The sequence below is a fragment of the Melospiza melodia genome, chromosome 4 (genome assembly GCF_035770615.1).
Source record: "Melospiza melodia melodia isolate bMelMel2 chromosome 4, bMelMel2.pri, whole genome shotgun sequence".
Classification (NCBI taxonomy): domain Eukaryota; kingdom Metazoa; phylum Chordata; class Aves; order Passeriformes; family Passerellidae; genus Melospiza; species Melospiza melodia.
Window position 1 is genome coordinate 59735043 of NC_086197.1, and position 23152 is coordinate 59758194.

The 23152-nt window shown below is 38.9% G+C and overlaps 1 protein-coding gene across 2 annotated transcripts in view; it reads left to right on the forward strand.

Moving 5' to 3' along the window:
* Positions 1 to 23152, forward strand: part of FGD6 (FYVE, RhoGEF and PH domain containing 6) — a 72945-nt gene that overhangs the window by 17408 nt on the left and 32385 nt on the right. For both annotated transcript variants that reach the window (XM_063154873.1, XM_063154874.1), the window contains exons 3-6: positions 11479 to 11626; positions 14319 to 14386; positions 14479 to 14509; positions 22972 to 23123. In XM_063154873.1, coding sequence (XP_063010943.1) covers positions 11479 to 11626; positions 14319 to 14386; positions 14479 to 14509; positions 22972 to 23123 — 399 coding nt within the window. The remainder of the gene's footprint in view (positions 1 to 11478; positions 11627 to 14318; positions 14387 to 14478; positions 14510 to 22971; positions 23124 to 23152) is intronic.

Sequence of the window (23152 nt, forward strand, 5' to 3'; positions counted from 1 at the left end):
ATCCTCATGCAAATATGTTTTTGAGATGTGCTGATTTAATCTGTTTTGACAGTGGGAGAGATCCTGAGATCTGATTGTCTTCGTCTTCAATGAGAGAGAGAAAGAAGTTGGAGAACTGCATTTTTACAATACTGTTATTCTGGTGTACAGTTCAGTCAGGAAAAGATTTAAAATGTCTTATGACATCGAAATAATTGTGAAGGTCCCAAGATGGTAGTGAAAAAGAATTTTTGTCTTTGATATTTATTTAATCCCTCTTTTCAAGGGCTCCCTCTTGATTTTGGTAAAAGAAAGAGATGGGTATAGAAGACTGGCACGGCCAGGAAAACTTCTGACAGAGTTGGAGGTGCAATAGCAAAAGTCTTGTAAGTGATCAGATGGTATTAAAAGTGCTACATAAAAACAGGTGTGGTTTCAATTCTCGATGTTATCTTTTTATTTTATGAGAGGCAGTAAGATGGTGTCAGTGGTGATGAGGCAGGCAGTGCTGTGAGCACTGCCCAGCTGCTGGGTGAGTCCTCATGTGCTCTCCAAAAGATTTGGTGGCTACTTTGGTCAGTCTTGTGCAGTCTAGAAAATTACATCGTATTAACCTTGCTGCACATGCAATCCATATTAAAAATGGCACTAAAAGAGCCCTTTTGAGAGTAAGCTGTGCTATCCTTTGTTTCCCGCTGAAGGAATGCTCATCGCAGATAGCAGAAATGTCCAGACTTGCGTTGCCGTTGCTCCCCCGGTACAATGGAAGGATGTCCTTGTCCTTCCGGTGCCGCTGCCCTCAGCCCAGTGCCTGGCTCGTGGCCTCAGCTGGGGCTGGCTCCGTGTGCCGTGGGGAGCCAGGGAAGCACAGAGCTCCTGAGTCCCTTCGGCTCCTTCCTACCCCCTGCTCGTGCCTAACGGGAACTCGAGCGTCACGCACTTGCGGAAATTCATCTGCAGTGCTTTATCTTTTTCTTTCCTCTTTTATTCCATGTCTGTGTTTTTCCTAATTTTGGCATTCTTCATATGTATTTCCTTTTCTTGAAGGCGGAGGAAGCTCAGTTAACGCTGCATATTTGTCACCGATGGTGGCCTTTCTCCCCCCACCTCCACCATGTGCGCTCTGTCTCCTTTTGCCAACCGTGATATAAATTAGCAAAATGTAGCTCTAGAGAATACATCAGATGCAGAGTGGAGAGTCTAATGGGATATGAGAATTGATGAAAGACCCATTTATATGTTCAACAGCAGCCTTTTCCTGTGGGTTATTTTCAGCATCAGCTCAGGAAATGTGCTTGTGGAGCTCTGTAGCACAGTGATATTCCAACTGCATTCTAATGTAGTAGTATCTGTAAAACAGTATCATTTTAGGTGGCACAAAATAAATGTGTAAAGAAAGTGATCAAAATATAAACTTAGTTTTTTATTTAAATGCCAACAGTGATATTAATATGCCACATTTACCCAGCATTTCTATTTGACCTAGTTAAAGATGTTCTAATGAATAGATTTACAAAACTGTGCAGCTCTGTTGTTTCGATGCACTAGATAAAATTTAGGTAAAGAAATGCTTGGTTTTATTTTACATGCTACAATCCAGTAAGCTTCATTTAGAATCATAAAGTTTATGCAAGTTTTAATTTTTCTTTGAAATATCTTTGTGCTTATGAAAAACTGTTCTACTCAAGCAGAAGAAGACTAAAGAAATCTTTAAGATGCATATAATTAAATAAAGGTAGTTTTTACCAAAAATTATTCTACCATTTTGAAAGCTACAACCTGAGCCTTTTGGCTCAGTGATTTCAACTGATGAAAGTTCACTTGGGTTTTTTGTTGTTTTTTTCCTAGTGGTGTTTGTGGAGGTGGGCTGTTGTGTACAGATTTTTAGAGAAGATGAAAAGTTTTTATAAAGAGTGTCTAAATCCCATTCTTCTAATTTGTGCAAAAGATTAGAGGAAGACATAGCACAAGTCTAATAAATAATCTTGCAAGCAGCTCAGTTATTCTTTACTCTCAGTCCGTGTTACTCTTGACCAAACTCTTTCACCCTCTCTTTTCTGACATACTGTCCAGGAAGCTGCATCAGCTCCCGTGCATGCAGAGTTGTGTGTTTAGGAACTAAGCCACTCCATTTTTATTTCAGATCTAGGTCACTGCCTTTTGAGTAATCTGTTACTCAGCTTTTGTCATCTTCTCTATCTGGTATGTAAAAAAACCCAAGTGCAATAGGATGTGCATTATTTTTAAATTGAGTGAGCAGCTGTTTGAAGAGAGATATTGGAGCCCTGATTCAGGAATAGTCATGCAAAAATCATAAAACTAATGCTGAGTCAATAGAGAAGATGTTGGGTAGGGCCTTGCATTAACTGTGATTACAGTGAGCAGAAGTAGCTATGCATTGAAATGTCACTGTAGCTCTGGCAGGGTAAGATCAAATTTATTTGAAATGGGTATTAATAGGAAGTTTTGTTCTCACTTGGTTTGAGTTTTCCCTTTCCTATTTGATACATTTGTTTTGACTTCTTTTGTCACAATTACATTCTAGTTTACCAGAAGTCTATTTAGTGTGTGCTAGAGTTCTCTTGTGGTTTTTCCTTTTTTTGTGTGACTGGAAAATGAAGTGTTGTTTTTATTCTGATCCTGCTGCCCTTTCCCAATCTACTTCATGCCACAAGGGTCTGTTTTGTGAATTGAGGCAAGTTAGAATAAGAGGTCCTGATTGTGAACAAATGCCATATTTTTCTGGTCCTTTTTTATATTGCTTTTTACAGGAGCTTCTTCCAAAGATCTTTCCCATGAGCATTGCAGCTCTCCCTATGAAACAAGAATTAATGATAGAGGAAGGCAAAAAGATTTGAATTCTACTGTAAATCTCTGCAAGGAGATAATTTGAGAGCTGTTCACACCTTTTTTAAACTGTGCTTTCCAAAGTCATGCTGCACAGTATGTTCATGACTGTAAATTCTCTTTACCTACCCTGGGAGACAGGTAATCCCTCATAGCATTTGGTGGTGATGGAAGCACCAGTGCAGGGATCCCTTTCCCATTACATGCTTCCAGCCAAGGGTTTAAATCCCTAGGTTTTGCCACAGCACTTTACTTTATGACAGTGCTCGATACTGTCCCATTGTTCCCTCCTGGATCATATTCTGCTACATTGGCATCATCTGCTTTGGGCACCTTTGCTGGGATGGGTAAGATAAGGAAGACTCCTGGCCTAGGCTGCATTTCACTCTCATTTTTTGCTTCATGATCCAATATGCCCAAAGCAGAATGGAAAAGCAGAGAGACATGAAGTTGACAGTGAGGGAGGGGATTTTTTAGCTCTAATGGTAGACACCCACTGTTGTTCAGAAGATCTGGAGTTCAGGTTACAGTTCTGAATTTATGACAGGTTAGGCTCCAGGTGCATCTAGAGTGATATGAAATTCATCTTTATGCTTTCTAGACTGGCTTGTGAAAGGAATTGTGCTGGTGTTGACTTCTTCAGGCTGGTTGTGGAGGGAAGGTATTCAGCAAAATGTAACTCAATCAAAAGGTGCTGTAATTGACGCCTTTTTCCTGATCAGTTATCTCATTATCTATTTTCTTAAACATTCCTTAGAAACCCACTTGTGATCTTAGTTAGTATTCATGGTTATTTGTCAATCTGAGTGTCTGTCCTGCTTGTCCTGATGTCAGCTGTGCCTGGCTGTTCAGAAGCTGAGCTGTCCCACTGTGGGCACCAGTTTTCTTGCAGACTTTTAAAGTGAGACCTCTGTCTGTCTTATCCTTTTCTTTTCTAATGTGGCTTTGCTGTGGTGAGTGTAGAAACATCTGAAGCATGCATGTGTGTTTATGTTGAACTTTCCAGGGAACTGAGGAATTGTCAACAAACGTCTCACTGAAGATGACTTCGGTGAGAGGCTGCCTGTGGTGAGCTATCCTTGGGTGCCTCTGGCCTCAGGAGCTCACGTTTGCAAATCACAGCTAAATAAGGAGATAATTTGACATCTGTTTGCACCTTTTTTTAAACTGTGCTTTTTAAAATTGTGCCATGGAAATATGGGCATGACTCTATTGATCATAGTGTGCCTGAAGTAGGGTTACTGACAGAATGGATTACTTAATAAGTTTTGTACCTGTTTTTTTAGTGTGAAGCACATATGACAAATGCTTTTTTTTGTTTGTTTGTTTGGGGTTGGTTTTTGGTACTTTTTTTTGTTGTTTTTTGTTTTGTTTTTTGTGGTGTTTTTCTCAGAATGTGAGTCAGCTCTATTTTTCTTTCATCTCATTGAGGAAAGTAGTATGTGCTGCCTTGACCTGAGGATAACAAATGCTAAACTGAATGCTGCTGGCTGCAAACACTGGGATAACTTGGTTCAAGCAAGTCAGGTGCAGAAGTTTGCAACGTGCTCAGCCAAGTATAGGAGCTGCCAGTGGCATGATCTAACAGCCCAAATGTCATGGCAGCTCTCACAGTGTTTGTGATATCCTCCTTGCCCAGAAGTCCCAGGTGTAACCAGTGAGTGCCAGAGGTAAGGACTGGGACAAGGAGGGTAGTTCTTGGTGTTTGTCCTGGCAAGAGCAAACTCCTGGCATTTCCACATGGCCTCTCTCAGCAGCCAGCCCATTGCCCAGGAGGCAGCAGACAGCTTTCAAAGTGCAAATGGCTCTGAATGAAAATGCATTTCAAATAGATTGTATTGAGCTTTTCTTTTGATAGTGTATTTCTGTCATCAAGATCTTGGCTTTTTGTAAAAAAAGTGGACACTAATGAGTGCATACAGTACATATGATATTGTTTAAAATAATTCAGTTTCAGTTATTGAAGTCTTTAAATTGAAATTTGAAAAGGAACCTGAAGTGCACAAACTATTTTCAGTTGTAGTTGCTCTGCTGGATGCTAGTAGTTTCTGTTTTCTAGCTGTGATTCTTGAGGAGTGTTTATATTTGTAATCAAATCCTTAAAATTCCCTAACCAACCTGGAGAGAATATAGCACAACAGTGCTAAGCAATGCAAATAATCATGGATTCATTGGTTTGGTTTGTTTGCTCCTTGTTTTGTGGTGTTTTTTTTTTTTAATTTTAAAGAGCACTGTAGAGGTCTGTTTTATTCCTCGCCATGCCACCTGTGGCAGGATCACTCACAGAAGGAACTAGTGAATCTCACAGGCATGATCTATTTAGGTAGTCTTAAAAGATATAAACAAAAAGATCAAAATTAATTGTCATGTTCCTTGAGATCACACCAATAAAAATTCATATCTGGTTGCCTTTTTTCTTGTTATTAGTCACAATAATAATAACTTATTGATATCATTGACTTCTTACTGCAGAAGAACAAATGGCATAACGTTAGTGCTCGTGTGTAAAATCATATTTGAGAGGGCACCTTGCTATCTTGCTCTCTTGCTGTGAAAAAGCACCATTTTTGGCAGAGAAGCTGAAGCCCAAGCAGCTTGGCTGCAATAAGGCAAGCAGTCTCCAGGGCTGGCAGCCACATCAGCACTGAGAGACACAGCAGCATCCACCGGCCTTTCTCACTGTCCACTGCCCCTAGAGAAGAGAGATGTGATCTCAGCTTCAGCTTGTTTCATCTGTGAGTCTGTCATTAAACCAGAGAGGTGACTGATGCTGTAGAAGTCATCCCCCTGGCCTGGGTTGCATTTCATCTTCATTTGCTGCTTCGTGGTCCAGTGTGCCTGAAGGAGAAATGAAAAGCAGGGGGACATGACAAAAACAAGGGATGGGATATTGTTAACTCTAATGGTAAACAGCTACTGTTGTTCAGGGAATCTGATGTTCAAATGAGAGGTGAATATTAAGCTCCAATTAAGCTCCAGGTGCATCTAGAGTGATATGAAATTCATCTTTGTGCTTTCTAGACTGGTTTGCTGGTGTTGACTTCTTCAGGCTGCTTGTGGATGGGAGGTATTGCAGCAAAATGTAACTAATCCAAAAAGTGCTGCAATTGATGCCTTTACTAATCTTGCTGATCACTAATCCCTTTATGTATTTTCTTAAACCTTCCATAGGAGCCCACACGTGATCTTGGTTGGCATCCTTTATTATCTTAGTGCTTTGCCAAGTATGCTTGCTTTCTAGAACTGGTTTTCTTTTTCCAAAACCCTGCAGTAATTAAATAATAAAGACACTGGACTGTCTTTAAAAAGAAGCATTAAATAAAAGCAGAAGAAATTCACTAAACAAAACAAAAAGGGTTATTAACCAAGCATTAAGTTCACTTTTGCTTTGACTTTCCAGGAGCATCTTCTGTTGTTTGAACACCCAAATCAGGGAATTACTTCCTAAATTGTTTTGAGATATTAATTCGAGTTCTATATTTACAGTCCTTCCTTGAAAGAGATTCTGAATTTAGATAGTACCAAGCAGAAAAGATTCTATAGAACATTTTGTTTTTTTAGGTCTTTTACCATTGCATTTTCCCAGAAGTGAAGAACTAGAGTTCATGGAGGGAATCAGTTGGTGAGGCATGCTTACAGCTATTGGGAGTGTGAGGGGCTGTGAAAAAATGACAATGTTATCAGCTATTGCCTTCACAGAGAGCCAGTGTGCTTTTAGGTCTTAAAAAACTAGCAGCTGAACATGCCTTAATTACTAAAATTGATTGCAGGGAATGGTGATGTTAAAAACTGAAAATTAATAAGCACTAATAATAGCTTGCTCTCTGGGGAAAAATGAGGTGCAAGCAGCTGAGAAAAGATGGTGAAATGCTGTAATGATACAAAAAGGATTTGAGATTACATATTATAATAGGGTATGTTAAGTTGCTGTCTGAAGTTCTGGTATGTATTTTTTAGTTGAGTAGGAACTTCAGTTTGTGTAATTTTGCCTGCATGTTGAAAGCTTGCTTTTAAAATAAATAAACATAAACACCCACAACAAATGTGCAATAAAATACTGGAGGAAGAGACAGAAAGATAAAGAGGAGTATACCAGAGACTCCTTTTAAAACAACAAAAGGATGAGAAATTAAGAGTTTAGCAGTGTTGTGTGCAAGGCTCTGTTCATTCAGCATTCCTACATATTTTTATTACTTACTGAAAGTAGGAAAAGGATCTAAAAATAATGAAGATCACAAGGAAACGTGTGTGTAAAGCAGTAGCGTGGATGAATCTATTTTAGCAAATACTTTGGAGCTGTGGAAACTTGCTTTTCAGTAGTTATGGTGATGCTAACTCTTGAAGTCATTCCAATATACTATAAAATACTTAATGTTGGAGCATTCCCTGGCAGGGAATCTTTCTGAATGATCTCAATCAACCTTAAAGTACTATTTGCTTTCTAAAGGAGTGGGAAACGGAGACTGAAATGGTAATTGTGAGTTCAGGCCATAGTGCCCTGTGGAGGGTCCAAATCAACAGTGTCTGAAAGTGAAGCCACAGGTGTATCTGAAGCTTCTATTATAAGACAAATAAACTAGTCTGAACTAGTCTTGGTCATCTCTTGAAGACAATAAGTGGTTTTTATGCTGAGTCCCAGTGGTAATAGTCTGATGGCAATTGTTAAGTTTTGACAGTTTATTTCATTAGTATTTTACTGTTGCAATTGGAAAATACAGCCCTACATAAATGCATCATCCCATAAGCCACTCATTCCAAGGCAAATGAGTGATTCCTTCATTTTATGTGTGAAATAAAAAAGCCCCACATCTATATTTAGATTCCTTGCTCATGAGATATGGCAAGATGTTCTTACTCAGTGCACAGCACAGTGAGTTGGCAGGGCTGGTGTTTCACATGACTGATAATGCAGAAGTTTCTATGGGTAGTGCTGTGGGTAGGACAAAGAATCGTGATGAAGAGGGAACAAGATAGAGACAGTTCACAGTATCCCCAAAATACCTATCAGAAGTGCCACTTAAAATAAGCCTTACTGCATGCTTGTGGTATTTTGGAAAAGGGACATTAATATGTGCTAGAAATTACTCTGTTTATTTAAAGATTTACTACTATTTCCAAAGGCTGTTAAAGTGCAAGGGATTTCACTTTATCCAGAGATAACTTTAAGAGAACCATACAAACACTTATGTTATACATGACTCCAGAGGTAAAAGTACAGACAAGAGTAATCAGTAAATACAGATCTGCTTTCTGTTTCACCAGAAAAGCTGTAGCATTTACCATGAGTGGTTAAGGTGTAATTTCTGAGGGTAATTGCCTGTTCTTCAGCACGTGGCTGATAAACACAAATAAACACAGTAACTCTGTCCCCATTTTCTATGAAGAGGACACAACTGCAGATATCACCACAAAGGTATCTACCCTGGCTCCAGTATTGCATCCTATCCCTGGACTGATGGCTTGTTTGATTCTGGAAAATAGCTGAGTGTGAACTGACTCTTGATCATCTAATCATGCAAGGTGTTCTTTCTTTAAAAAGCAAAGAAAATAAGGGAAAAAGTATTAAAAATACCACTGAAAAAAAACCCTCAACAAGATGTATCATGTGGAAGAACCAGAGTGCTCTGAACTGAGCAAATACAGGATACAAGTGGAGTAGACACTGTATGAAAGATTTAATACATGGTTCTCTCAGCTGTCACAGCTTCCTTTACATGAATAGTATGGGCATAAGTACCACAAAGGCCAGAAAAGGAGCTTACTGCTTCAACATTGTGATTTATAGGAAGAAAAAAAGTTTATACAGCGAGTGGCTGTCATTTGTGGACACTTACTACACATCCTAATTATCACTGCTTAATTATTTAAATGTTTAAGTATTTTTTTTTACTGAAACTTTCTATTAAATAAGCTGATTAATCTTATGTTTAGAAATTGCTTCACACAACACAAGCCAGCTAGTTTGTTCTTCATCCTTCAGTGGTGAGGGAATTGGGTTTGTACAAGTAAAACACAGCTTCATCTGGAAGTATTCTTGTTTCTGACTTCCAAAAAGGTAGATTTTTCTAAAACTTCTAGATTTTGGCATAGCTGCCCTGAAAAGTTTAAATGAAAAATGACAACAAAGTCTGGGAGTGGGCATCCAGTAGAATATGCTGAGGCAAAAGAACAGTGATGTCACAGGTGTGAAAACAATGTTTTCGTGATGAGAAGGAATCTCAGTTAAAGGAATTTAAAACGGCAATTAAAACAAATATTAAGGGTAGAAAAAAAAGGCAATAAAATGTCTATTAACAATAATAGCCATTAATGAATAATGGACTAAAAAGTATATTCCAGTGTGGTCAGAGATAATATATTTTATATATTTTGCAGTAGGGGAAAAAATACCCTTGGTCAGAGATAGATTCAGTGACAGATGTGGATGGTAAAGCTGAGTAATTTAGTAAGGGAAAGAACAGCAGTAATTTCTGTTGCAGGTTTTGTTAAAGCTGGGGCAGATATCTACCTCATGTCATGCTACTGATGTAATAAAGATGTTTGTGTTTGTCATAATAAAAGCATATGGATGGCATCTGCTAAAATAAATATTCTCAGCTGACAGTGACATATAAACTAGACAAGGAGTTTTCTGAATTGCTGAAGTTAATAAATAACTGTAGAAATCTTAGTTTCCTGCTAGCATGATTCCAGGGAAAGCTCCAGTAAAAAGCTGCTTTTTTTGTCTTCCTGAAACTTCTGGAGGCGCTATGAGAGCTGTCCCTGGCATACACCATATGCTGTTGTCGTCAGCACTCATCTCCCTGCTGGCTGCCATCTTCCTGCATGGAGCTGATAATTTCCAAACCCAAAAAAAGGGTGTCTCTGCACCCAGGGTGCTGCAGTCTTGGCTCAGGACCTTGTTGAGCTCAGTGATGGCCTTACAGTCTCCTTCCTTCCCCCACCCCATTTGGTTAAGGGAGACAGTAACTGCTTGGGAGTTTCCCAAGTCCTTCCTGTGTTGTCATAATAGAACCAAGTTATTTTAATCTTCTCTGTGCCTTCATGGCTGACCAAGGTCTGTCCACAGGCCAGCTATTCTTTACCTCCAAATACATTTCTATTTGTGATCAGCAATTTTGTGTTGGTTTGTTTGTTTTTTAACTCTATCTTGAGCATTGTGAAATAAACACTTTGCTGTAGCAGAATCCCCTTCCTTGACCTGCTGGCACTCTTGCTGAGGGTGCCCCCAGTCCCTCTGTCCACGTTGCTGACAAACCTGCTTTAACAGTGCCAGTCCCAATACTGAGCCCAAGCCCTGAGGAACACTTCTGCTTTTCACATTGCTAGCAGACACCTTCTGTGGGATCCATGGTGACAGATTTTCCTTCTGGTAGCTAGCACAGATAGAGGTGGCAAGTCTGAAAAGTTACCCTCCATCCCTGCTTTCCTCTGATTCAAAGCAAGGAGAAAACCAGTCCTAACTGTACCTTGCCTCGGGAGGCAGGGGGCCAGGTGTATGGAGAAGTGTGTAGCCCTGGCAGTCATTAGCTGTATAAAATTAGATGTTGGTCAGCCCAGAGATCTCTGCTGGCTGCAGCAGCTCGTGGACAAGGTTTCCTGGATTTGCTTTTTGTTTTGCAGGATAGCTAAGCAGTTTTGGCTCGTGTCAATAAATCTGTGGCATCCGAGCATCTTTTTGCAGACCTTGAACACAGATTATGTGATTTTTAGATCGCTTTAATGTAATTGGAAATTATTAGATACTTTTGAGGATTAAAAGTAGGAACCCAGAGATTTGGTGTGTTTCATGTAACCTTCCAAAAACTTAAGGCTGTTTCTGCTAGTCTGTTTTCCTATCTATCTTTCCCTACCCCCTTTTTTATTTTCTTCTAGAATTGCATTTCTTAAATCTCTACTGAAATTGTCAAGGCTAGTTAGAGGAAGGAGATTGTGTGCCTGTCTCATGCAGTTCCTGTATTGCAAAAATGGCTGAAGCTAATAAAAAGAGACCTCTGCGATGATTGTACAGCAGCAGAACAAGATTGTTGTACAGCTTTGACAGCTCTCCAAAAGGTGTCTGTTTTGGGAGGATGGGTGTTCTTAATTGCAAATGATTCTGTATTCCTGCTTTTAAGAAGAGTTGTTGGACAGAATGGTTATGATATTGCTGTCACTGAAGCACTTGTTTAGCATATGCATTGAGAAACAGGCCTGTATGTATACAGGCATCTAGAATTTCACAAAGCTCCAGTGTGAGTACCATATGTGGAACAAGACCTGATGCTGGGAGATAGAGGATAGCAAAATGGCTATCACCTTTTTTTATCCTGCACACAGTACAAATGTTGCTCTGTACATACACATAGCAATAAGGGAATAGATTTATCAGACTTTGTTGTTAGGCATACTCTGATGGATGGACATGAATAGTATAAATACTCCAAAGGTACTGTGGCTTTTGCTTGCTGCCAATGATCATTGTATCAATACTACCATATATAAAATGTTGCAGAGTTGTGAGTCCACTGTGGAAAAACCTCCAACTGCTGTAATCTTCAGACTACCCTCTACTGTTTTCAGGGTGTCTGACACCAAATAGATAATTTATTGTGGGGTGAAACAGAAAGCTCTTTACATAATTGAAGTATCATGAATATATTTTAATACTAGGTCCTTAGAAGAACACCATGATCATCCCAATGTGGTAATGGGAGATCTTCAGTCAGATGAAGAAGATATCATGAACAGTTCTGATGAAGATGATGACACAAATTCTGATTCCAGTAAAGGGGAGACTGATCCTCAAGAAGATAAACAGGTATTTTTTTATCTTTATCTTCTGAAGCTATTTCTCACTCTTGCAGTATTTCATTAGTTGTAATGTGTTGGGATATTTTCAAATGTAAACACCTGTTACCTGTTGAGGTTGAGGTCTGACCTATTACCTTCTGTGAGTGTCAGCTTGGAATTATTTTCCTTATTTTAATTTCATTTCTTCTTCAAACGAGGAGCAGGAGGACAGTGTTAACTACCCTGAATGAAATGAAGTTATGAGGGTCCTGTCCCTCACTTTGGGGGTACCCATGTTTTTACGTCTTAGCCCTGGACGCCCTGAAACCAGCCTGCCCGTAGACCAGTGCCTCTCCTCAGCAACAGTCCCAGCAGCTGTTTCCTTTGATAGTAGTTATATCTGCTTCCTTTCTTTAAAAATAATTAAAAACCAAAACAAAACAAATCCCCAACAAGACAAACAGAAAAACCCAATGAAACTTTCTAGTGCTGGAAGAGAAGACTTGGCATGTTGGGCCTGAATGTTGTTAAACCAAATGAGAGGACTAAATTGGGAAAGGGAGAATCCAGGGAAAAGCTTGTTCCTGTGAAACCAAACAAGACTTTACCTGTATAGAAGCTATCTTACCTTGCATGCCTCTACAAATGCCCTCAGCCTTTCACAAGGGAGTTTTACAGGAAGGTGTCCCCATTAGGAGGGTTCTCAGGCAGGTTTTATGGAGTAATTCAGCGCTTGCTGGGAGGCATCTGCCGCCGCTTGCTTCGGCTGCCTGCGGCACGTGCGGCCGGCAGCTGGGAATTAGCAACCAGCTTCTCACAGCAAGAGCAGCTGCCGAGGAGAATGAGGCAGTCTCTGCATCCCCCATCAGCTGGGCTTGTTTCACTTTTCCTTACTGCAAGCATCTGGCTGTTTTGATGCTTTATATCTGTTAGGGACTTACAGGGCTTCTTTCCAGTGTTGTGCTGGAGAGCCTTATTTGTATCCCTTCGGTTCCACCATTAGAGACTCTCAGAGCCAGAGTATCTTTGTCTGAGCAAATGCAAAGTGGCCCTTTCAGCACCAGCTGGTATGTGAAAAGTTCTTTCAAATGGGGTTGTGATATTTCATTTTGTAATTGTTTAGCAGTAGCATCTTGTTCTCAAAATACCAATTTTCATCTCATTTGCAACTGACACATTTACAGTGATGGCAGATACCTTGCTTTGCATAATTGACTTACTTGTGAATTCAGTCTTGCAGGGAGTGTGTCAGCTGTGCTTTCTAAATAGGCACAGAGGCCTGAGAATAGGTGTTACAATCTTGCCTGAATGTGATTGACTCACACTGGATAGATCTCAGTGCTCTTTGGAAATAAGTTTAATTTCATAAGTAAAATTCCAGATCTGTGTGCAGATGTCTATAGTATATAAAATAAATAATGTATTTTGCACATATCTGGTGTTATACAAAATTATTTAATTTAGAAATTAATTTTAATTCAGTAATTAGGCATGGTGTCATTTAAATTCCAATGAAAAGGTTAGATTTTTTTTTTTTTGTTTGAGTGCAACAATATCTTTAAAACCAGCCTATGAGTACTATCTCTTCCTTGGTTTATTTTCCAGCACTTAAGACTAACTTACAGGTTTCGAGAAGAACTAAATCTTCAGAGAACCCTTGTAACATTAGTGCTTATGAACCAAAGTTTTGTGGATAAAATGCCACTGATACCTGATTTTCTAAATAAACAGTTCAGTGCCCATATTGTACTACCACACTCAATACAGCCTTCCCAGGACTTCCATCTCACTTCAGTTGTATATCCCGTGATGTTTTAGGGCTCCTCATCCTTTCTTTCTTTGCAGCCCATTAAAATAAAAGCCTGAGTGTGCAATAGATGTGCTGACAGCTGGCAGCAGAGAAGCATATGGCAAACCATGAGAGCTGTTTGGAGAAAGGTGTTCCATCTGAGGGAAATCCTACATGGGAGTTACACTGTGCACCAAACACGTTTGCATCCCGGTGCCTGCCCCGCTTGCTTTGTTATACCTATTACCTCTGTCTGAGGTTGGATAGGGCCACTGGATTTTCAGAAGCCAAATGTGCATTTGAGAGCCAAAATCATCTCCACAATGTTTCAGGCAAATGACAAGGCTCACATATCTGCATCTTTGGGGTACAGTTGCTCTGTATTCCAGCAGCTCCATTAGTAGATTGTCAGAAACTAGCTATTCTCTTCAATGTGAGTTTTTTTCTGTTTCTTTTCTCCTGTCGTCTTGTTTTCACTAAAGAAAATGTGTATGTCTTTTAAGATGTTCCTGAAACACATTTGAGTTCCCTGCAAATATTACTGTTGCTGTATTAATCAGAAGCAAAGAATGAAGTAAGATAGAAATACTACCTGTAGTTTAGTACTTCTGCTAAACCAGTAATTGTTGTTTGCTAGAACTTCATTCATGATGGGCTTCAGTGCTTCCTGTAATAATTAAAAGAAAAGGCTGACAGGCTGAAAGGCTGCTCCTAGCTAATACTGTTGTTTCCAGATAAAAGCTAAATTGATTTTCTTACAGATCCTGAAAAACCAGAAGGTGTCAAAGCCAAGAGATTTCAAAGCAGTATGAAGTATTTTTCTTAGAAGTAACTATCAAATAGTTACATTGAATTTAAGGAACTAATAGCTGGAAATGATCTTTATGATAGTTTATTAGGTGCATAGTGTAACATGTAATTTTATTTGCAGGGTAAGGCAGCTGGAAAGAAAACAAAGGTTTACCACATTGCCAAGGAGATCATGAGCTCAGAGAAGGTGTAAGTGTCAATGCTATACTTAATAACTATTAAATTTATTTTAATTGGGCAATTAAAATGTAACTGTTTGCTTTTTCTTGCTTTTCTGATAGGTTTGTCGATGTGCTAAAGCTCTTACACATTGTAAGTACTCAAAAAAAAGCAGTTTCCTCTTCCATTTGTTTAATCTATTAAAGTTTTATGTTTATGGTAGTGACTGTGCCTTTTCACTGCTGCATCTACATATTCAAAATATAAAAATTAATCTAATTAGGCTGTACTTTAATGTTTCATATTTTACATAATGGATGAATATTTTGGTGGTTCCTTCTGGATCTCCTTAATAATTTATGCAGTTTCCAGCTGAGTGTGGGTATTGGATACTGAAAATTTAATATATATCAATTTATGTTAATCATAATCATATTTATAACCCAGCTTGTACTGGCTTACAGATATGTACATAACACCAAAAATAAAGATTCTGGTTAAAATAACTCCTTAAATGGTGGAGGGGGGCAGGAACAATTTATTTTAGAACTGGTACATTAAAATGGTACATTCTTGAAGTAATCCAATTAATAGCTAATAGCTCTAATGGTGCATCCATCACCATGGCAGTGTATTTTTGTGAGGCTGCAGTTCCTTGACAGACATTTGCTTTCTGATAACACCTGTGATTGTAGTACCTGCAATGTGCTGTACACAGCCAGGGTTAAATATTTCATCTGTGTTTGTGCAGATCAGTCATCTGCAAAACATGCTGTGCTGAAGGTGATAATAGGAAATTAATGAAGAATTTTTCTTTCTCTACCTCTATTTTGCGTGTTTTCTGCCAAGTTTGAAATTATATGTGTGTGTACCATTTTGTCACTCTATTAAGTGCAAACATAGTGGTTTTTTTCCTTGGGCAGTAGAAATTATTATATTGCAAACAGATGCATTGGTCTGTCTCAGTCCCTTGAGAAGCATGTTCAGTGAAACTGAGAACAAAGGCTCTTATAGATGGTTGTATACAGTCCTGTAATACAGGGGGTTTTTTTTCAGGGAACAAAAAACTCACCACATCTTTTGCTGATTCCTCTTAGCTTTCCTCCTAGTAACTGTTTTTCTGATTCTGTTCAAGCTTGGTTTTTATGAGCTGGCTCAATCAGTTGAAGCCAATATATAATTTATATTCAACATGGTTTCTAATACTGAACTTAATCTTAAATACTGACAAAAGAAAGAGAGTTGTCCCAGACAAGTTTTAAGCTGTGTAATTTTAAATTATCATATTTTTCAGACATTTAATTTATTTGTTAAAGGTACCTTTGCTTTTCAGTGTACCAGATTTTTAGGTAGTATGTGCAGTACTGGAAGAAAGCCTGTTGGTAAGGAGGATGCAGGCAAGCAGAAGAACAATGTGAAAAAGGGAAGAGTAGAGGGCTTTGGAAGTTTCTGGCATAGACTTAAAGCTCTCTCCACAGTGTAGATGTGCAGTGGTGTAGGATGTGTTTTGCTTTTCCTTTAATGGATAATTTGCTACTCTATTCATGACAGTCTACTAGTTTCTAACTGCCAAATAAAAACTATTAGAAATGTTTTTGTTGGCTAGCAATGGCAATCAACATGCATTCAGCCTGGTCTAACAGGGAGGATGCTAGGCTAGGAGTTTAGGAAATACTTTGTCCTTAGCTTGTCAGTTGGCCTGCAGCAGGAACCTTGGTGGGTGTCCTTGTCAGAAAGGGCACTGGTTTTGAGGCTTTGTGTGTGTGTGCATTCTTCATTAAATAAGAGCTGCCATAGCTGAGAAAGGTTGTAGACACCCAATTTTTGTTTCCACAGAGTGGTATGCCTGAGAATTTGTTTGTTTTTCACACACATTATTAAATCAGTTAATTTAATAATATATTTCTTATAGATAATATTTTAATGTTGATAAAATTATCTTTTTTATTTCATGTGCACTGACCACTTTGGCTTGCTAACAGCCAGGCAAGCAACCTCTGACAAATTTCTGAATTAGAACTTAGATTCTCCCCAGACTGGGCTCTTTTATCCATAGTAAAGATTTGGCTTATTGAGGGGTGCTCCTTCTGAGCCATCTATTAGTGGTTTTCCACTTGAAATTTAGTGACGAATTCCAATAGCAATGATCTAAGAATGTAAAATACTCTCTTCAGTATATTTTACCAAAGTCAGCTAAATGCATCACATGGCACCAAGGAAGAGGACTGTTGATGAAAGGAAAAGCTTTTTAATTTGCTTCATCTTAGAGCCTTTGAAGTGGAATCTAAAGCAGTTGAGGAGGTAGGAATGTGACTGCAAACTAGTTACAAGTACCACTGAAATTTTTTAGCATTTTTTTTCTTTTATGTTGACAAAGTCAAGAGCAACTCTTCCAAGATACCAGAGTGCCAGCCTGTGTGGACCCTGTGGCACACTGCAAGTACATCTGACTGCTTCTCTTGAAGACACACTGCGAAATAATAAACACTTGGTGATACTTCTGTACATACTAAACAAGCTGGTCATAACAGAGATAAGGAGCTCACCTGGCTTTGCACACAGTATCAAACAGACTCAGCAAATGGGGTTGCTTGAGCATGTAATCAAACATTAGATGTAATCTTGAATTCTCTGTATTTCTGTTACTATGTTAGTGCTCTTTTAAGGTGAGATTCCAATAAAATGCTTTCAGAAAATTCTGGAAACAAAGGAGCTTAAATCAAACTAGCTCTTCTGTATGCACATTTATGAGATGGTTCATGCATTGCCTCCTGAGAGTGAACCAGGGTTGACAATATGGGAGAAGTGCTATTTTTTCCTAAGGACGCTTGCAGAAAAAAGAAACTGTGAGCTGGGTGTAAAATACAGTGACATAAGAGAAACAAGCTTATCACTTCTCTCTGAGTTGCCCTGTGCCTGAAAAACCCAGTGTTCCTGGAAAAAGGAGTAAGGCAGGATTGGTGCCCTTTGTACTTCTTTGTTGTGGGATTCTTTGGAGATGGTTTGCTCTGCATGAGTGAGAGGACCTCCTCAGCAGCTTCCTGGCACTGTGAGGGTAAGCTGTCTGGCTATTTGTTGTCATTTTTTTTGGACATTTTTGTTCTGAATTTTGTTCTTTTGCCAAAACCCTCCACTCTTTTTGTTTTTCCACTCTTTTTGATTCTGTTTCCTCCCTGCTGCTTTGGTATAAGCAGCAAGGTTTCTGGTCCAGCAGAGGAACTTGGTTTTTTGAGATTACTCCTTACAGGAGTGAGAGCCTGTGGGCTTTTGCCTGAGCCTTTAAATCTGTGCTTCTGACTTAGACCCCTGTTCTGTCCATATTTGGACTCTGAGCCCAAGTAAGTAGGAACTTGTCAGCAGGATCCTCTTAGCATTTCTGCAGCCACAAGATCAACCCCTTATTGCACAAGGCAGATAAGAGGTCAAGCATAGTTTTCTATTGTGTGTCCTTCCAGAGACATGAGAGAGAAAAATTCTGGTTTAATGTTACCATTTTTCAGAAGAAAATGGCAGAATTCTGTATATAAAAATGGCATATAGTTTTATATATCTATAGGTAGATGATAGGTAGGTAGGTAGGTAGGTAGGTAGGTAGATAGATAGATAGATAGATAGATAGATAGATAGATAGATAGATAGATAGATAGATAGATAGATAGATATAAACTGATGTCTGTTGCAGCCAAGCATTATGAAAAATAATTCATGGTAGATTTGAAAGAAGAATGTAATGGAAAATAAAATAGCTATGGCCTTTGAGCAAAGTTCTGACTTTGGGTCCTGGGTTACAACTGATGTACTGTTTGACCATGAAAAATTCTCTCAACATCCAACTCTTTTTCCTCCATCTGCAAAATTTCAATATTTGACCGGTCTGAGGTGAATATGTTGACAAATGTTTGGTCTCTGATGTGCTTTAGAGCTGCTAAGACACTTGCCAATGAGTTGGAACTGTGGTCCTCTTACTAAGAAGACTAATAAAATAGTTTTAGTTTAGAAGGAAGTATTGTTCTACTACTCAGCCTATTGCCTGAAATAGCATTCTGGGAATATGCCACAGTCAAATCATTGTTTATTGTAAAAAAATCAAATACATTGTTTTGTTAAGGGCTTATAAATTATTTTATTACCTGAGACAAAAGATGTGGAATTGTGTGGCAGCTTTCTGAAAGTAATGGCATATGTTTGAAAAATATGATCCACACTGAGTCATAGTCTTGATTAACTGTAGTTGCTGTAGTTTAACTTAGCAGTTTATGGCTAATAGTCTGACTCTAGCTAGGAGTGCCTATTTATATTTTACATAATCTATTTGTGAAATCTTCTGTAGCTGTATTGCTAAGCAGTCATGTTTACAGTTTGTCACATCTAGCAGCCTGGCTGTTGTGAAACTTCCTCCTCTTCCCTCCTCCTTCACCATAGGATGCCTGTATGTGTGTGTATTCCTTGAAAAGCACCCAAATCCAAACATGCTTTTTTTCCTTAAATTAAACTGATCTTTGAGTTATCTGCAGGTGTATTTAGCTGGTGAGTTGTTCTTCAGTGTTCCTTTTTTTTTTTTTTTTTTTTTTTATTTTGCTGATGGTGTGTTCTGGGAGAACAGATCTAAGATGAATGTTGGTTGAAGCGTGAGGGATAGAATCCATGACTATGTTTAGATTATGTTATACTTTCTCTTCCTATTAAATTGGCAAGAAGTTTTAATTTCACCCATTTGAAATGATCTTCATTCAGCTGTTAGGTACCTGAAGGTGCACTTGACCCAGTCAGCAGCTGAGCAAGGTTTTAGTCTGCTCAGTACCTCTTTTGATTTACAACCAAAATTGTCCTTTGCTCCTTAGACTGACACGGGCAGATCACTGCGGGCTGGGAATCCTCTGATGGGAAGAACTGAAGGATTGTGAGTCAGGTCTTTGCAGAGGGGAAGTGCCTGGGCTGATTGCAGATGATTCAGAACAGGATCAGAATTATCAGATATCACAGCCTTTTGGTTGTTTAAGGAGGTTGGATTGAAGGAGTGGTGTGAGGAAACAAGAGCAGTGATGATGGTAACCTCCTCAAATATTGCTAAAAACTCCACAGCTCTAAGGGGGGTGTATGCTAACAGGATAAATAGAATTTCTTACACATTTTCAAGTTGGAAGTGTTTTATCAGACAACAATTCAGCAACAGTATGTGCTCAGAAGCCTTTAATGTGCCTAGAGTAGATTTTCATGTGGATAAGTACCCAGTGGGAGGCTGTCTTAGCCTAGCATAGAATAAAACTACTTCTGGTTTGGAAAGAAAGTTCTTTCCAAGGATGGCAGTGTGTGCTGTCCTCTTGAAGGAGCTGTGTGAAAACAATTACCTTTACCTAATCAGTAAAAAGTTATATAAAAAGATTATTATTGGACCAGAATATAATGTAAAACTAGAAACTGTAAACCAGCATTTCAGAAAATGTACAGTAGCCTCCCCACTTCTGAAAGGGAAAAAAAATTCCTGGTAAAAAGCTGGGGTGATTCATTATAACTAGCATAATATTTTGGGTTTTGTCATGCAGCATATGAACCATGTCTAGAGTTGCAAATGTTTTTCAGTGAAATAAGCACATTAATTTCAAAGTGTGGCAAGTTGGTTTTTGGATTTGTTTTTTCTTTTTTAGGTTTGTTTTTTTTTTGATGAGTAAGATTTCAGTATTTGAAAGATACCTTTTTAATTAGAAAATCTGTCTTTAGCATTCTCTTGTAATGGATTGCTGCATTGCTTCAAACAGAATGATTTCTAGGACAGCCTAGGTGATTGCCTTTGAACAGGCTGATGAAAGCAGTGCTCTTCAGCAGTTTTATATAGGACAATGTGCTAAATATGTTTGTAATATAAATCACGTCATGCAGGCGTGTACAGATATCAGAGCAATGTATATATTATTTGCAAGAGCAATTCTGCTTTTATTTAGCAGTGAACTGATTTAGATTTAGAGGGAGCTAGGTGCTGGTGCTTGAAATTACTTTTACTGCAGTTTCTAATTTCTAAGCCATTCACCTACTTGCACTAAAAGTTGTCATCTGAACACTTTCCACCCCTTGGGGTGAAATTTCAGGGTTTAGTTTGTAAATTAGCTATTTTACATCTGGTAATTAAGACAGACCTGATCTATGTTTTGTCCTTTTGGATATGAAATTACTTTCTCGGAAGGCCAGTACCTTCAAGTGTAAACACTGGTAATTCCAGCCTTGTTACATTTGTTTTTCTTTTCCCACCCCCGATCCCCAGGCATGTGCTCTCTGCATTCAGCTCTTGAGTTTATCTCAAGATGAACTTGGCATGACAGTTACTTCACACCCACTGCCAGGTTAAAAATAAATCTTAATATGATTACAGTGACAAATGCATAGTCAGTAATGAATATAATTTTAAAAAATATTTTAAAAGAGCGTTGAAATTTATCTCTTGTTGTTTTGCAGGCTTTTGAAATTTGAAAGGTTCACATTATCTTTTTTCCCTGCATTTCCTCTCTGCAGCACTTCCTCAGTTTACTCAGTTGTGGAAGGGGATATAAGGGGTGATGAAGTAAGTTTTGGTTGGCTCTTTCAATGATAGAATAGAGCCTTTCATGGCATAATCTATAAACCATAATGAAGCTGATGGACTTTGGGTCAAGCTAGTTAAAAACCCAATCTGTATTTGGAAAACGCCCTGCAGACTCTTTGAATGCTGTATCTGGAAGTTAAATAAATGCTCTTAACTACAGCTGACGTTCCTGTGTTATCTAGTGGTGCCTAAACCTGGCTCCCTGCTCTCCTTTTGTTGTTTGGTGAGGGGAAAGCCTGGGTTGCTGATTACAGTACAGACAAAGCTGCTTTGCTTTTCATCAAAAAAGTGCAAGTCGCTTTATGACATTCAAACCAAATTCTTGCCTCATCCTATGGCAAAATACATACAGCACATTGTGTGTGCATACAATTGGGGGTGGGGGAAGAATATTATCATAATATGATGATGCATTTTGCATGAAGCTCTCCAGAATGCCTCATTTGAGCTTTTGCCATTGTAATTCCATGTATCATTTCAGTGTTAAGCAATGCCCCAGGGTCAGAAAAACCTATAAGATGCAGCTGGTAGTTAACCTATGTGTCACTAGTCTGCACAGAGGATGTAGACCAGAACATTTCCATATGAATAACGCCATCTGTTTTTTAACTCCCTTGCATTTAGTTCTCAGCCTTCCCCAGTTACAGGCAGTGCCCTGTATCTTGTTTCAGTTTCTTGTCAGAAGTGCCCAGTCACAGCCTTTGTGACCCAGAGGGTCAGAAAGCAAGAAAGCGTGTCTGGGGCTCACGTTGCCAGAGCTGACGTAATGAACAGGGAGAGCAGGGGAAAGTTGAGGCTTCGGTTTGAGAGACCCTAAATAGTGCCAGATGCTGGACTGATGGGATAGCTAATAAGAGCTGTAGTGGTAGACCTAGGGAGGGGGAAAAGGGGGATTAATTTATTTTTTTCCTCAACCTGAGGACCCTACAGGTTTCCAAAGACAGGCATTCAGGACCACATTCGCATTTAAAATATAACTTATTACAGTGTTTAGAACATTTTGTTGGTTACTTTTTTCAAGATACCTGCAGATCATGCATGTGATTTCTCTAATCACAAACTCCAAAAGAGCTGTTTAATTCTCTTTTTGCCCAAATTTAAGTGAGACACACTATGTAACACTACGTAATTTATATTTTGTTTTTTGTCAGTTAAGACAGTGCTGTTTTTCAAGTAAAATGCTAGATTGCTGAACTTTTTGAAAGATTTATTTGCTTGTGAATAGGAAATACACCCTGAGTAATGGATACTGAGTTTCAATCTTGGCAATGCTGATTTGTGTGGGATCAAGATTTTAATTTTGAGTAGTTTAATGAGGACCAATGAGCCTCAGCTGTGTCCTGTTGGGAGCTGGTTATAGCATAAAAATGCTGTAAGATCCTTCAAGAGTAAGTAGGATCCTCCTCCCTTGTAAATGTCTCAAAGGTACCAGTCAGTGTTGGCTTTGATCATTGCCAACATTTGAAATCTTGTGATTCCCATGTTGTCACAGTATCTTTTTGTTAGATGTTAATTTCCCTGTATATAGAAGAGCTGCTACATCTAGTAATTTTTTTTATCCTAGTTTTTTGCCCTCCAAAATGGCATTTGCAGATGAGTTATGAACACTAGGATGGTTTTTAAGATACTATGATTGTATTAGCTGATATAAAAGTTTTTATTTTTTGACTTACATATTTGCCAGAAGACACTCTAGTAACCTTGCAGATACAAGCCTTGTTTAGCCCACCTTAGTGTCATCATAAGTAATTCTAACACATTTCTTAAGGGCTTATTGTAAAAATAATGAACAACTTCTATATTATGCATACAGGACCAAAAAAGTAAAGTTCCAGTGTCAAACCAAAAGGATTAAGGCAGTCCCAGGGGAGTAAGTGGAAGCTGCAGAAAAACAACCCAGATGGTATCTGCCTTGCTTTGGGTAACAGGGAGCAGTGCCTGGAATGTCTGTGATGAGAACTCCTTTGCACACTCAGTGTTGGTGCTTTGAAGGCTGTTCACTCACAGCAAGGGGGGTTTCTGTGCTCTTTGTGCTTGGCAGGATTTCAGGGATGCTGTGGCTCATGCCTCCAGGCAGCTGGGGAAGCCAGTGATTGAGGACAGAATCCTGAACCAGATCCTCTACTACCTACCTCAGCTCTACGAACTCAATCGGGACCTCCTGAGGGAATTGGAGGAGCGATTGTCTCACTGGTGACTATCAATGAAGGGATTCCACTCCT